The sequence below is a fragment of the Castanea sativa genome, chromosome 11, assembly GCF_040712315.1.
Source record: "Castanea sativa cultivar Marrone di Chiusa Pesio chromosome 11, ASM4071231v1".
In the NCBI taxonomy this organism is placed as follows: Eukaryota; Viridiplantae; Streptophyta; class Magnoliopsida; order Fagales; family Fagaceae; genus Castanea; species Castanea sativa.
The window spans coordinates 34,270,555-34,287,976 of record NC_134023.1 but is presented as its reverse complement, the minus strand read 5'-3'; the positions used below and the strand labels follow the sequence as shown (position 1 = coordinate 34,287,976).

Genomic DNA, 17,422 nt, shown 5'->3' with positions numbered 1-17,422 from the left:
CAAAGTGCTGAGTTACATAAATTTTGTGTTGATCTTTCTCTCTCTTTGTTTTATTTTTTTAAAGATAATTCGGTAGTTATAATATATTTGAATCTTAGATGTTTCAATTGTTCTTGTCTCTCTTCTTTCATTTTTATTATCCTCTTCCTTTTTATTTATTTATCTTTTATGAATATTTTTTCTTTTTTGATCATGGGTAAACTGTTTTTCACAACAGGTTATATGGTGTTAGTATATAGCTTAGGATAGCTTAGGTTAGCCTAGCTCATCAGGCTTAGCCTAGTATACTGTATTTGTAGTATACTTATATTATTTGTACTTCACACATACTTAGCTTATATAAAACTTTCTATTATACATGTTATACACATAGAATATATATCAATATACAGACTATTTAATCTTTCTCTCTCTCACTTTATATTTTTAACTGTATGGAATCATATATAAAGTACAAATCGTCCTTATGCTTTGCTGATTCGGTGAATGTAGACAATATTAGTGCTGCTTATATATCAAGAATGGTGAATTCTTTTGCACCAATTTAAAAAGGAAACATATGAAAATTTGAGGCCCCATAAATTCTTTTACCTGGCTAGTGATCTGTATTGTCATTGCCAAAAATGTGTTTTGCTATTCAAAAGGAAAGTATAGTCGTATCAATGGCAATTCTCATGGATCCATATCATAAATATCAGTTCAGACCTCTTCATTTTTCAAATCCCAGCATAATGACTGCTATGTCTAGCATTATATCCCCTTACCATTTCCTTTTGATTCTCTTGGTCGCCGCCCACAGCATTTGTTGTGGTGCTACAGGCAAAGAGAAAGATGTTTACATTGTGTACATGGGTTCACTACCAGAAGGTCAATATTCTCCTACATCTCACCATCTCAGCCTTCTTGAAGAAGTTCTTGGGGAAAGGTAACTGTTCAAAGAGTTTTACCTTTTATCTATAACACTATTACTGCACCTTTTAGGATGGTAAATTACCATATAGTTCTGTATAATTGCCAATCCATAATTCTATTACGTATGCAAAAGCAATGATTTGGTGCTATGGAACTAGCATCCTACATCAACTATGCTCTCAAATCTTACTGTTAAGACTTCTACACATATAGGTCATCTCTTTTTATTTGAAAAGAAAGAAATAGACAAAAAGAGGAAGAAAGATTTAAGTTTTTGACCATTTCTTCAATGCTGTCCTCGCAGTGCCGCCACTGAGTCCATAGTTAGAAGCTATACTAGGAGTTTCAATGCATTTGCAGCCAGACTCAGTAATGAAGAGCAACAAAGAATTGCTAGTAAATGATTTATTATTTATTTTGTTCTCTCTCTCTCTCTCTCTCTCTCTCTCTCGTGTATTTGAATTTCTTTGAATAATAACACCAATCATTCTAGTGTTTAACGTAGTGTTATTGGAATAAATTATTTCTTAGTATACTGATAATAATGTGCAGGCAAGAAGGAAGTGCTATCTGTCTTTCCAAGTAGAACTCTCCAACTTCAAACAACAAGATCATGGGAATTCATCGGTTTAACCGAGACTGCAAAACGAAATCCTACTGTCGAGAGTGATGTAATAATTGGTGTCCTAGATACTGGAATTTGGCCTGAGTCTGAAAGTTTCAGCGATAAAGGTTATGGTCCACCACCTAAGAAATGGAAGGGCGCTTGTAAAGGTGGCAGCAACTTTACTTGCAACAAGTAATTTCCTTTCTCCCAGAATAATATTATGATTTTTCTTTTGAATAGTTTTCCTAGCCTACACCACATGAAAAAGTTGAAAATCATTGTAGGATTTTTGGGTTTCTACCATTGGTGACTCTAGGAAATTTTTCTAGGGCAGTTATTATTTATTAAGAAACTTAAACTATACAAAATCGAATATAAAGAGGACTTGAATATATCGCTATCAAAAAAAAAAAAATGTAAATATATAAAATTTTACAATTTCCTTCAATAACTAAATGAAAAGGCAAAAGTGGATTGATAAGAGATAAAATGAGAATTGGGAATGCTGAGATGAGCGTAATAAGGGGAGAGAGTTTGAAATGATAATAAAAAAAGAAAAAAATAAAGAGAGAGAGAGAGCAATGAATGACACCTGTTGTGACTACGAGCCGAGCTGCCGAGAAGAGTAGAATTGTTGCGTCTACAAAGCCAAGGAAAGTAGAGCAACGAATCACTAGTTTTTTAATAGCTCGTTTGGGAGAAGGGAAAATAATGGAATTGAAAAAAAAATAATTTTAGAATATTTTTTCATTCCCTTGTTTGAGAGTTTAACTGGAAGAGAATGAAATTGATAAGAGGAAATACTTATTCTTTTCTATTACCTCAAAACTTAAAATGTTTATTTCCCCAAAATTGGGAGGAACCGGAGAGAATAGAATTACATTTTATGATTTTTTTTTTTTTTACAAAAACTTCCAAAATATCCTTATATAGTTAGCCTTTATTTCAAAATAGGGTCAAATAATTATATTGTCATAAAATGATTTATTCATTTTCCTCTTTGTTACTCTTAAACAATGATACGCATTCCTTTCCATTCCTTTATGTTAAAATATCTAAACAAGATTACTTAATTTCATTCTATTCCTTTCTTTTCCATTCATTTGTCTTACTTAATTAAATACATTTCATTTCTCTATGAACTTCCAAACGAACGTAAAGGAAAATTCCTAAAAATGAACTCAATGATTATTTTTATGAAATGAGATTTTTGTTGAGTATTTTGTTTATTTGTTGCTGTTTAGGCTATTTTTTGCTATTATTTAAGCTAATTTTTATTTTTATTTAAAAGGTCAAAGATTATGTTTGGGGGAAATTATTTTTTTGAGAAATACTTTGTCCACAAAATTTTCACAACAAATCTTAGATACAAGTTGTTATTGATACATATATATATATATACACACACACTATTTCTTTTTTCAGGTATAATTTTCTTGGCAAGTTAATGTGGTCCTATGATCACCCTCACTTGCAAGTGGAGCCTCCATTGGTTTCTACCATTGTTATTAATACTATTTTGTTTTAGCCGGAATATCTCATATTGGTATGCAAACTAGGACGGTGACCCCCCTGTTCCATCTCGGGTAGAATTTCAGCCCATTTCGGGCTATTTTAGGCATTTCTGTCAATACCGGTCGGAATTATATATTCGGCCTATATGAATTTTTGGCTTTTTTACCCTCTGATTTGATGTATGAGACTTTGAACCACTGCCTTCTAGAAAAAAAAAATCCACTGACTTTGTCTTTGTTTAAAACGGAGGAAAAAAGTCACAAGATGAAAAAACAAACAATGAAGAAAAGAAATGAAATAGAAGTAGCAGAGAAAGAAAGAATACGAGAGAGAGAGAGAGAGAGAGAGAGAGAGAGAGAGAGAGAGAGAGAGAGAGAGAGAGAGAGAGAGAGAGAGAGAGAGAGAGAGAGAGAGATCATTCCAACTTTTTGAAACTTTGAATGAGAAAATTGAGAATTGATAAGAGTGTGAGACAGGAAATAAATGGGCTAGGTGAGAAAGAGATAGAGGTTTATTTGGGTGGGTTTGGGAAAATGGGAAAGGTTAATTTCAAGAAGGTTCCTAGTTTCTAATTGTTCATGACATTGACTTTTTTTTTTATAAAATTTTTTAAAATTTTTAATTTTGAGACCCCCCCCACACACACACATATATATATATGAAAGAAGGAGGATGAGATAAATGAATATACTCATATGCCAACACCAAAACTGCATGCGGCAGTTAGTGTCGCGGAGCAAGTGATAAACCCCTTCTCAAAATTACACCTTACTGATGTGGGATGACTCGACAACACTGAGTATCTTTTTTTTATTTATTTGAGAAACACACACACACACACACGCACACACATATAGGGGAAGGGGGATGAAAAAAAAAACAAGTGATTTCCAGAAATAATTTTTTTAAATATCCACATGCTTATTTTATTTGAGATTTAAAAAAACAAGTATATTGAATTAATTATTTTATATTATATATATATATATTTGTTGTAATTTTGAAACGGTCTAAAATAGTACGCCGAAATAAGCCGATACCAAAATATTCAATTCCAATAAACAAACCAAAACATTGATAACATTGATTTCTACTAGTTAAAATTTAAAGAAGAAAAGAATTGTAGAGAAAATGTAAAGAAATGCAAAGGCAAAAGTAAAGAGAAAAGAAAGAAGACAAAGAACACTTGGATTACATTTTTTTGCCGGACTGCCTATGTCCATAGAATTGTTGGGAATACACACAAATTTCCAGATTTTTGAGATGCAAAAAACAGCAACAAAAAAAAAAAAAAACTCACACACACAAACACACAATAAGGCAATCACACAATATAAGAAATTACATAGTTCGAAAATTTGCCCACGTCCACGGAGTTGTAATGATTTAAGTATTTTCAGGGAAATCATACAAGATTCAGCAATACACTTTTTCTCTCTAAAACAACACAACCAAACCCTAATAATAAGAAAAAATATTTATATCCCACATAGCTGATCTTCACAGAATAGATTTAGCCTAAGAAAATCTCCTATTAAAAATCGTAATACTTCTATATTAGGTTGGGTCATTAATCCGGATTAAACATAAACTATGCTCTACATAGTCTAATAGAGATGAAGTCCTAAACGGTTACATTTTTGATATTAGAATTGTGTGAAATACAAAGACCCCTAGTATGGTGTGTGTGTGTGTAGGGTTGGTTTTAGTGTAAATGAGTTTTACACTAAATTGGGCCACTAGTAACACTACACATAATAAACATAAACCCAGTATTAACATGATCTTTGACACTACTTATACTAAAAATACTAACATAATGAACAATGTGAAATGTACAATCTGCAGTAAGATTATTGGAGCTCGAGTTTACACCTCGGATGAAGATAGTTCCGTAAGGGATGAGGAAGGTCATGGTAGCCATACTGCCTCAACAGCAGCTGGTAGCAAAGTACCAGATGCAAGTTTTTATGGAGTGGCAAAGGGCATCGCGCGAGGAGGGGTTCCATCCGCAAGGATTGCTGCATACAAAGTCTGTGATTCTATTGGGTGTGCAGGCGATGGCATCCTTGCTGCCTTTGATGATGCTATTGCAGATGGGGTTGACCTCATTTCCATATCACTAGGTGGAGATCAACCGATGGCTGTTGAATCTGATATTATTTCTATTGGTTCTTTTCATGCAATGGAGAAAGGTATACTCACCGTTAATTCAGCTGGAAACAAAGGTCCTTCTGTATCATCAGTAATAAGTGTTGCACCATGGTTGTTCTCCGTAGCAGCCAGCAGCAAAGATCGTAAAATTATTACTAAGGTTGTTCTTGCAAATGGAAAGACACTCACTGTAAGTATCTTCATCTTTCGCATTTAATTTAATTTATCCTCATAAATTCCCTTAAAATGTTTTCTTTGCTTTCTTTGCTTGATGACAAGTATCTTCATCTATAACCGTTTTCTCTTAACTTTGTTCTTTCCACAGTCACTGACACTGCTGTGGCTCAATGATCTTTAATTATAGGACATCAACCTATGCAGTTCTAGGACTTCCTTAGAATGATTGTATTCCTTAACTCTGTTTGAATAATTTTGGGTGTAGCTCTAAAAGCCTCTATGAAATGTTTAATCTTTTATAAATACATTTAATTTGCCAGACAATCATTATAAAAAATATATAAAAAAAACAAAAAAAGATACCAAACTATTCAGCGTGAAGCCGTGTCCTAAAAATCCTCATGGTTGAACATCTTCAAATTTGAAATTTGTTAACCGCTAAATTTCTTACATAGAAACTAGATGAATTTGACCTTTTCAAAAAAAAAAAAAAAACTATATATATATTTCTATTCATTCTAGTGTATTTGTGTCACAGTTTCATTTTTTGTTATCAGGGAAATGCAGTAAATTCTTTCACACTGAATGGAACTAAATTTCCTTTGGTTTATGGGAAAGCTGCTTCAACAAGTTGTTCTGATATTTTAGCTCGGTAATTTATGCTCTTTTGCTTATCGCTAACTCCAAATTTTCTTAATAAAGCTAAGAACTTTGCTTGTCATTTTCAATATTAGGCATTGCATAGAAGGTTGTTTGGATAGCAGATTGGTGGAAGGAAAAATTGTCGTATGTAATGATCCAGAAGGAATTGTAGAAACTTATAGAGTTGGCGCCCTTGGGACAATCATTTTAGGTGATGATCAAAAAGATGTTTCTTTTGTATCTCCGTTACCTGCATCTATTTTGGCAACTGACCAATACAGTGTGCTTCAGTCTTTCTTGAACTCTACAAAGTAAGGATTCTAATAGTTATTTCCTCTTTGATCGTGCAATGTATTATTTTTGCAGATCATTTAGATCTAAAATTGACATTTTACTTGAATTCATGAGAATTTTAATATGCTGATTACACTACAAAAAAACTGACCTACTGCGGCGGGCCAAAACCGCCGCTAAAGCCCCAAAAACCGCCGCTATAGGTACATTTCACCTATTGCGGCGGGGGCTATTGCGGCGGTTCTACCCGCCAGCCTTGTCGCGACGCAATATCTCTATTGCGGCGGTACAAAAACCCGCCGCTATAGATACGCCTTTTAGCGGCGGTTTTGGTCTATTGCGGCGGGCAGAAAACCGCCGCTATATGTGGTTACATTTAGGTCTATTGACCTTTTAGCGGCGGGATATGCGTGCCGCTATAGGTGACAATCTTTAGCGGCAGGATAGCCCGCCGCTATAAGGCTTCAATTATAGCATAATTTTAGACCTTTAGCGGCGCTTTTTACCCGCCGCTATAGGTTAAATTTAAAATTAAAAAAAAAATAAAAATAAAAAAACCAGTCCAATTACAAACAACCTTTGTAATAATGTTACCACAAATGCCTCCAAACATACATTATATTGACATAGAAGCACAAGGAAGTATCAATATGTCTGTCATAGAAATAAGAGTTAATATAATAAAATAGACAAGCTTCAGAATTATATATCCATGAACCAAATGCAACATAACTACCACTAGAAGGAGCAAACACATGAGTTTGCAGAAAAAATAACTTACTACAAGCATTGTGAGCAAAGATCCAATCAATGACATTACCGGACACAAGAAATAAGATTAACAAAATAATTTATTAACTATAATTTCCTTTATTTTTAATTTAATTTTTTTGGTACACAAATGCTTACATGCATATATATAAGTTGCATGATCCAGCATCCTGTATTCAAGTAGAAACACAACACTCATTTCTTTCCCTTATAAACATAAAAGCTGCACACTCATCCCATACATAAAACTTTAATCCCACAATGTGTTTAAAAATCTCAAATAACACAGCCAATCTTAAAACAGCCAAATCTCAAATAATTGTATTAGAACATAATAAATTCTTCAAGAAAAAAACACACAAACATTGAGATATAATTTTAAGGAGACACATTCTTTACAAGCATGAAAGACACATTCAAAGTCACATAATTTATAAAATGAAATTGATTTACGCACTGTACATGAACAAGGCATAGGATTGTGAACTATATCTTTGTCTCCATTGACTTAAAATTATCTAACATATATTCTAAGTCTGTAACTGAATAAATTTTGTGTAATCCAACCTAGCCAAAGAAAGAGCACAAACACAAATTAAATACCAATTCAGAATGCATATTTTGCTTGTCTTTCTTGTCTTTCCCTTCCTATTTTGCTTGATCATTGTAATTTGGTTTCTTGATGTTTTTGCCTCTTTAGTACATTTCCTATGTACGGGGCTGTGTTCTTCTCTAATATATTTTTATCGTTACTTATCAAAAAAAAAAAACAATTTCAAGGTAAACCAAGGACTTAAAAATGCAGATTTTTCAGTAAAAAAAATCAAAAAGAGAAAGTACAAGCACTAGTATGTGTTTAAATCATAAGAAGAGACAACTAGTAAAGAGAACCTAAAAGCAATTATCTTAGGGCAAGAATTTTTTTATTAAAAAAAAATTCAATACCTGTACAGCCATATTAGGAGGAAGTTCCTCAATCTGTTCAACATGTTTGCAAGCAGGATGCCTGCAAATTATCAAACATTACTGTGTTTAAATAAACAAGTATAATAAGTAAAACCATAAGAGAATTGTCACCAAGTAATAGTTCAGTTTGAGCATTGAGTGGTGAAATTCATTATTAAAAAAAACACACACACACAAGCTTAAATAATTCAACCCATACAAATATGGGGAAGGAGAGAATATAGCATCAGGAAATAGAAAAAACAAAACAAAAAAAGGGTCTAGCTGAAATACTGAAAAATTAATGCAAGTAATAAAGTAGTTCTTTATGGTGAGAGACATTGACCTTACGTTAGGGGGTGTCACACTATAAAAAAAATTATAAAAAAAAAAAAACAGGTGGGGTCCAAAGTCAATCAATTCTTACTACATCGCAAAACCAACCAAAGCATATAACATCATTAAGATGGCTTAATTGGTATCAAATTCATGTTAAAGTCAATCCGTGGAGTATTAATGAGAAAGAAACTATTAACCCAAAGTAAATACCCCATCCAGCGAGTCGAGAGTGCACTAATGAGTCAAATATCTCATGAAGGAAGGACAAACAATTCAAACACCAACTCCATTTTTTGTCTCCTAGATGAAAAGAGAGCAAAGGTAGGGGCAAAACTAGGAACTTTTGCTTGGGGGACCAAGACTAAACTATTATTTTGAATCAACATTCAAGTAAAAACTCAAAGCACTACAAGAGCATTATATCTTTCTAAATCCTTTTGAGTATACAATTTTTTTTTAGTTTGCAATACACATGTATAAAAAATATTCAAAAAAGGGCTTAGCATCTTGACCTTAAAGTGGCAATGTAGCATTATACTACAATAGTAAAACATTTGGCATCAAATTTAGCTCCTCTTTAAATAATCTAATGACTAAACATACCTATATAACGAGAAAATGTATTCATCAACTGATGATCAATTGGCTTTATTAATTAAAAAGAAAAAAAAAACTAAAATCATAAGCTACAAGATAAAATAAATAGAAATTGAAATGAAATATAAATAAAAAAGATAAGAAAAGTACTGGGAAATCGAAATTAATTTATGGAGTTGAATGAAAAAGAAACTAGGCTAGTGTTGATTTGCTAGGCTAGTGTAGTGGCTACGTGTTTGGGAAAGCAATTTTGAGGCTTGTAAGGGACATGGACAGGTGGGGCTATGCTGTGGGGGGGCAATCAATTTCCTTGAAGGGGGACCCGCTCATAAATAAATAAAAAAGGTATTGAGTCACATTTTTAGTTTTTAACCTACAATAAAATATTTTGTAAAATTTTTGTAGGGGCCTTGGACCCCCCTGCTATACACACAGTTCCGCCCCTGCTGCAAAGGGACCATGATCTAACAAGGAAAAAAAAAAAAAAGATCTCAGTACAACAAGATCCCTCTCCTCTTAATCTAACAACAGCAACAACCACAGTAAAAAAAAACAACTAATCCAAGTCCTGAACTAGTCAAGAAAAACATAACCCCCATAAACTGATTTAAACATCAATATACAGAAATCAATCCCAAATACCTAAGCAAAACATAACCAAGTCTCATATTACCATAAGCCCCACAAAACATAATACACCCACAAGCTGATTTCAATTCTATGTCAGAAAAACCATGCCCAAACCTAAACAAAAAAAAAAAACACAACCCCAAACCATAAAACAACCCAAAAAATAAATAACCATCAACCATTTCTTTGTTCTTACCACAAATCACAACCATAGCAACGAAAAAAATTAAAACTTTACATGACCTCAGATCAAAACAACTCATAAAACCCACAAAGCTAAAACACCCACCAGCTGATTCAACCCCAAAGCTAAGATTTTGAGCTAATTTACCATAATTTCATTTTCTCAACAACCAAACATAGCTTACAACAACAAAAAAAAAATCATAGAGATAGAGAGAAAACTTACAGCAGGAAATCTGGTATCGAGCTTTTTCCTCATGGCTATGAGATCTTTAAGGCATTGAATTTAAATACTAAAACATTAAAAAAACACAAAATAGAGTATCAAAATTTTTTAGAGAAAACACACTCCGATTCCCACGTTTTAGACTCGAGCAAAGAAAAGAGAAAAAAAAATAAACATAAAAACCAAATCCCTAATTTAACTCGAATACATCAAATAAAAGTTAGCTGACTAACCACCAGGTACTGCTGAACCACTTAGCTGTCCCTAACAATGGAATTGTAAGTGTGGTGACCCATTATGCTTTAACAGATAAACAAAGCCATTCATCAAGAAAAAAAAAATCGAATTTTGAATTTTCTTTTATTATTGCGTCAATACAAAATAAAGGAGCATGGAATTAACATACATATTAACATGCTAGAAAAATCGAGATGTAGTTACCATACAATGATAAAGTGTTTGAAAAAACACGAAGAAGAAAATAAAGGAGCATGGAATTAACATACATATTAACAACAAAAAAATTAGGATTACAATTTCTTCCAATTTTAATCAATATTTTAAGACAAGTGACCAACCTTTTAAGAGCAATGCCCATGAGTAATATGTGATGTCACTCCCTCAAAATTACATTCTATTATATACTATATAATTATATTTGTGATCTTGTTTGTCCTATATGAACCAGTCAAAAGATTAAAGGATATATTATACATCCTTTGACCTGAATGATTCATACCAAAAGATTCGGATGAAAACATTCACACTCTCAGATCTATCAAATCTGAAATGGGTTGACACCAGTTTCAAACTTTTGTAATTTGATACCAATAAAGCAAAGAACTTAAACAAACCCCCCCAACCAAACCAAATCCAAATATGTAACATTATTAATTCTTATTCTCTCTGATGCTTCCTTAAAAAAATGATGACAAAAATGAAAATTAATAATCACTGACTTCAATGGCTCTCTATTTTTCACATTAAAAATCAAAACTAAATATCTACATCAAAATTAGAACAATAACCCACCACGAGTTTCTTGCTTAAAAAATTGAATTGAGGTATTTTGTTTTTCTATTTAGTATTTCAATAAACAAAAAAAGTTAATCACGAAGTCAAAATTTTCTAAATTATTCATTAATCTTTCATTTTCCTCGGTTCCTAAGTGACCCAATTCACAAAAAAACCGAACAATAAAACAATAAACTAGAATTGAATAGAGAGAGATACCTTGGAAGAGGTACTTGCGGATCTCTGCGATTCTTCTACGAAATAAATGCGAAAATTGAACAAAACGAAACATTAATATATTAACACGCCTAAACACACACACAAACACATATACGGATTCGAATGAGAGAGAGACCATGGTTGCGAAGCGAAGAAAATACGAGCTCTCGGTTATTGACGGAGCGACGGCCGACGAGAGATATAGAGGAGCTCGAGCAACGAAAACCCTAGAGAAAATGCCTAGTAAAAATGGTGGTTTATAGTTTTGTCCAAGAAAGAGATGAGTGAAGAGAGAGAGGGGATGGGGATTGAGGAGGGCGGCTGAATTAGAAAAGAGATGTTTAGGGTTTTTTATGTTTATTTTTAAATAGAACCAAAACGACGTAGTTTGGATAATAGTAACTTTAAAAATGAAAAGGAAAAAAGGCCTGTCATGGAGGTTAGAACCTTGGACAATTCCTTGAAAAATATGCATGGTACACATGTTAACCACTAAGGCAACATACATTTTATTTGTTCATTATTATTATCTATGTATGATATAAAACTAAAATTTTTTACTTTTTCAAAGACCTATATTAGAATTAGGATTTAAAAAATAATTATAATATTTTTAATTAGACCTCACATTAGATTTTTTTTTTTTATATAAAAAAATTAATAACGTTAGGTTTCAATACAAAGAAAAAAAAAAAAAGACTCACGTAAAACTCTCACACTATTTAGTTTAAAACATTAAAATGATGATGTGGAAAATTGTGGGAGTTTCAGATGTTTCGGTTTTAATAATGATGAATTTCAGTTAGATTAAAATGGATTGTTGTTAAAGTAATATTTTTATCAACTTATAAATTATAAGAGAAGAAGATAAAAAAAAATTTATATTTATTTTTAAAAAAAATTAAAAACAAATTCTGCAATTTGGTGAAGTCACTTGGTTATTTTATTAATGAGCTATGAAATAAAATTTAAAAACAAAAAACAATCAAATATACTCAATAAAATTCACCACTCAACTTTCTCAACAAAAAAAAAAACAACAACACGACAAAAATTATCACACATTCTTATTCAAAATTAAAAAATATATATCATGGCTATTATTAAATTTATGTAAGAATTTTAATATTTGACTAACTACGTTTACTGTTTTTTAAAAAATAATATGACTAATTGGATGGTTAGATTGAGAGAACATAATCATACAAGTACACAACACATGTCAGTCACGTGCCATTCTTAGATTTGAAATCTAACTATTGGACTTGAAGAGTGCAATGAAAGGTTAATTTTGGTAAATTATGGTCACAATCAAACGGTAGATTTATCAAAATTCACATCAAATTAAGAAATATAGGGTTGGGTTCAAGTTACACTTGATGTAACTCTAAAAAATGTTACATCAACCAAAAAATTATTGTTGAATTCATATTTTGAAAATCCAACCGTTGGACCACATTTTCTATATGTTCTTAACATGCGTGCCAATTTTCATGCCAATCGGATGTAATTTACCATTTGATCTTTAAACTCATCTTTTATGCGTTATTGTAAACTACAAAAACTTGAATTTAAACAATTGATTGATGACATGACTATTAATCTTTGATCACCTTGAAATTTTTAAGCATGAAAACTATATGAAGATAATGTAATCTAACGGTAGATTTGTCAAAATTCACATCGAATTACGAAATATAGAGTTGGGTTCAAGTTACGCTTGATATAACTCTAAAAAATGTTACATCAACCAAAAAATTATTGTTGAATTCATATTTTGAAAATCCAACCGTTGGACCACATTTTCTATATGTTCTTAACATGCGTGCCAATTTTCATGCCAATCGGATGTAATTTACCATTTGATCTTTAAACTCATCTTTTATGCGTTATTGTAAACTACAAAAACTTGAATTTAAACAATTGATTGATGACATGACTATTAATCTTTGATCACCTTGAAATTTTTTAAGCATGAAAACTATATGAAGATAATATAATCTAACGGTAAATTTGTCAAAATTCACATCGAATTACGAAATATAGAGTTGGGTTCAAGTTACGCTTGATATAACTCTAAAAAATGTTACATCAACCAAAAAATTATTGTTGAATTCATATTTTGAAAATCCAACCGTTGGACCACATTTTCTATATGTTCTTAACATGCGTGCCAATTTTCATGCCAATCGGATGTAATTTACCATTTGATCTTTAAACTCATCTTTTATGCGTTATTGTAAACTACAAAAACTTGAATTTAAACAATTGATTGATGACATGACTATTAATCTTTGATCACCTTGAAATTTTTTAAGCATGAAAACTATATGAAGATAATATAATCTAACGGTAGATTTGTCAAAATTCACATCGAATTACGAAATATAGAGTTGGGTTTAAAGTTACGCTTGATATAACTCTAAAAAATGTTACATCAACCAAAAAATTATTGTTGAATTCATATTTTGAAAATCCAACCGTTGGACCACATTTTCTATATGTTCTTAACATGCGTGCCAATTTTCATGCCAATCGGATGTAATTTACCATTTGATCTTTAAACTCATCTTTTATGCGTTATTGTAAACTACAAAAACTTGAATTTAAACAATTGATTGATGACATGACTATTAATCTTTGATCACCTTGAAATTTTTTAAGCATGAAAACTATATGAAGATAATATAATCTAACGGTAAATTTGTCAAAATTCACATCGAATTACGAAATATAGAGTTGGGTTCAAGTTACGCTTGATATAACTCTAAAAAATGTTACATCAACCAAAAAATTATTGTTGAATTCATATTTTGAAAATCCAACCGTTGGACCACATTTTCTATATGTTCTTAACATGCGTGCCAATTTTCATGCCAATCGGATGTAATTTACCATTTGATCTTTAAACTCATCTTTTATGCGTTATTGTAAACTACAAAAACTTGAATTTAAACAATTGATTGATGACATGACTATTAATCTTTGATCACCTTGAAATTTTTTAAGCATGAAAACTATATGAAGATAATATAATCTAACGGTAGATTTGTCAAAATTCACATCGAATTACGAAATATAGAGTTGGGTTCAAGTTACGCTTGATGTAACTCTAAAAAATGTTACATCAACCAATAACTTATTGTTGAATTCATATTTTGAAAATCCAACCGTTGGATCACATTGTCTATATGTTCTTAACATGCATGCTAATTTTTATGCCAATCGGATGTAATTTACCATTTGATATTTAAACTCATCCTTTATGCGTTATTTTCAATTACAAAAACTTGAATTTAAACAATTGATTGATGACATGGCTATTAATCTTTGATCATCTTGAAATTTTTAAGCATGAAAAATATATAAAGATAATGTAATCTAACGGTAGATTTGTCAAAATTCACATCGAATTACGAAATATAGGGTTGAGTTCAAGTTACACTTGATGTAACTCTAAAAAATGTTACACCAACCAATAACTTATTGTTGAATTCATATTTTGAAAATCCAACCATTGGATCACATTTTCTATATGTTCTTAACATGCATGCCAATTTTTATGCCAATCGGATGTAATTTACCATTTGATCTTTAGACTCATCCTTTATGCGTTATTTTTAATTACAAAAACTTGAATTTAAACAATTGATTGATGACATGGCTATTAATCTTTGATCACCTTGAAAATTTGTAAGCATGAAAAATATATGAAGATAATGTAATCTAACGGTAGATTTGTCAAAATTCACATTGAATTAAGAAATATAGGGTTGGGTTCTAGTTACACTTGATGTAACTCTAAAAAATGTTACACCAACCAATAACTTATTGTTGAATTCATATTTTGAAAATTCAACCGTTGGATCACATTTTCTATATGTTCTTAACATGCATGCCAATTTTTATGTCAATCGGATGTAATTTACCATTTGATCTTTAAACTCATCTTTTATGCGTTATTGTAAACTACAAAAACTTGATTTTATACAAAAACCATACCTATAGCGGCGGTTACAAAAAACGCCGCAATAGATCTCATCTACTGCGGCGGGCCAAAAACGCGCGCGATGGGTGACATATAGCGGCGGTTTTTGCACCGCCGCAATAGGGCCGTCTTAAGCAATTCAGGGTCTATTGCGGCGGGTCAATGACCCGCCGCTATATCTAAACCGAAGGCCACTAAAGCAGGTCTATTACGGCGGGTCACTAGCCCGCCGCAATATACTAGGTCTATTGCGGCGGGCCGAAAAAGCGCCGCAATAGGCGACCTATAGCGGCAGTTTTCTCACCCGCCGCAATAGGCCCGCCGCAATAGGCCAGTTTTCTTGTAGTGTTAATGGCATATAAGATTGGCAAAAAAAAAAAAAAAAAAACGCTACATGATTCCTCAATTAACTTTTTATGGTCATGTTTTTTTCAGAAACCCACAAGGAAGTATACTAAAAAGTGAAACTACTAAAGATACACATGCTCCTGTAGTTGCTTCCTTCTCTTCACGCGGGCCAAACAGCATTTTAGAAGATATTTTGAAGGTTATGCATCAATCATCTGCATATCTCCATTTCTTTCTCTAGTTGTGCCTTTGTTACATTTGGATTCTCTAATACATATATTTCATAAACACTACAGCCAGATATAAGTGCTCCAGGAATAGATATTTTGGCAGCGTATTCCCCTGTTGCTTCAGTTTCTTTATTCGTTAAGGATAAGAGGCATGCAAAATACAGTATATTATCCGGAACCTCCATGGCTTGTCCACATGTAACCGGTGCAGCTGCCTATATTAAGACATTTCACCCTGATTGGTCTCCATCCGCCATCAAATCTGCCCTGATGACCACTGGTATATCTCACTTGCCACATTTTCTGCTCAATCATTTCTTTGCCAAATTTATGACTATAACTTATTGCGCGCTATATGTTCTTGTTTTTTAGCTTGGCCAATGAATGCCACTATACAAGGTCAATATGAAGATGGTGAATTTGCTTTTGGGGCTGGCCATATCAATCCAGTGAAAGCAAAAGCTCCTGGTCTAGTTTATGAAGCATCTAAAGATGACTACCTAAAAATGCTTTGCAGTATCAACATTACCACTTTTGGTACATGTCCAAAGCATGTTACAGGATCTCCAAAGGATTTGAATTACCCTTCAATACAAGCTCAAGTGAATGCAGTAAAAAAATTTACAGTTGAGTTTCCCAGAACAGTAACGAATGTTGGCCCTGGTAATTCAACGTATGTGGCTAAAGTAGACGTTGCAGATTCTGATATCAAAGTTAGCGTGAAACCTGGTACTCTCTCCTTCAAGTATTCGGGTGAAAAGAAGTCTTTCGTTGTGACTGTGTCTGGGAAAGGATTAAAAGTTACTAGCAGGTTATCTGCATCACTTGTGTGGTCGGATGGCACTCATAACGTGAGAAGTCCAATTGTTGTGTACACAAATTCATTCTAGAAAGTTCTACGTCATTGCACTTTGATTTCTTTAAATAACACAAAAAAGTATTGTACCATTGAAAACTATGAACTTTCTAGTAGAAGAATTTAAAATTATTTATTACGAGTCATTAATTATTGCAATTCTAATGAGAAATTAGACAACACCAGTATTGTCCAATAGTCCATCCATTCAATGAAATTATGCCCTTTATGATTTATCTCCTCTAGGCATACTACTGTGACTTCTATTTGGCCAATGTGCTTTGTGAGCAAGCGAGATGCCTTATTTGCATTACAGATGAGTAATCTTTTGTTTGTCGAATAGCACCCTATAAAATGTGCCCCACCAGTGACTTATCCCTCCATCTCTTTGTGCAATCACTACATTGTGGCAATCTAGCTCCCTCTAGTTCAATGCTAGATGTCTGTGTTGCACTAAACGAGGCACCATTTATGTTGATTTATAGCAACCCTGGATTGCTTTTGCAACTGGCTCGGTAACATCTCCCCTAGCCTCGATCCCTTAAGCTCTCAGTTGGAGAAATTTTTGTAGTCCTCACGTTTCTTAGGTCTGTACACTCTATTAGGCATTCTAAGTTGTCTCCTCTGCCATCTCGTATATATCATACCTCAGTTTCATAGGTTGATGTGCATCTTCATCGGATTGAATTATGGACGACACACGTTCTAACAAGCTGAGCTCCTAAAAGTGGGTCTCAAGTTTTGTGTATATAGATGGGTGTGAACCCACAGGAAA

At 32.6% G+C, this 17,422-nt stretch overlaps 1 protein-coding gene across 1 annotated transcript; it reads left to right on the top strand.

Moving 5' to 3' along the window:
* The first annotated feature begins 731 nt into the window (after positions 1 to 731).
* On the top strand, positions 732 to 16,681 carry LOC142617641 (subtilisin-like protease SBT4.6). The gene is made up of 9 exons (XM_075790586.1): positions 732 to 925; positions 1,217 to 1,308; positions 1,465 to 1,711; positions 4,883 to 5,378; positions 5,923 to 6,017; positions 6,100 to 6,318; positions 15,649 to 15,760; positions 15,858 to 16,071; positions 16,164 to 16,681. The coding sequence occupies exons 1-9, from the start codon at positions 732 to 734 to the stop codon at positions 16,679 to 16,681; spliced, it is 2,187 nt and encodes a 728-aa protein (XP_075646701.1).
* Positions 16,682 to 17,422: the final 741 nt, after the last annotated feature.

Excerpts from the sequence above, each read along its gene's own strand:
- LOC142617641 (XM_075790586.1), top strand. The coding sequence starts at position 732 with ATGACTGCTATGTCTAGCATTATATCCCCTTACCATTTCCTTTTGATT. Across the intron at positions 1,309-1,464 it reads AGAGCAACAAAGAATTGCTA|GCAAGAAGGAAGTGCTATCT; the intron begins GTAAATGATTTA and ends AATAATGTGCAG. Across the intron at positions 6,319-15,648 it reads TCTTTCTTGAACTCTACAAA|AAACCCACAAGGAAGTATAC; the intron begins GTAAGGATTCTA and ends TGTTTTTTTCAG.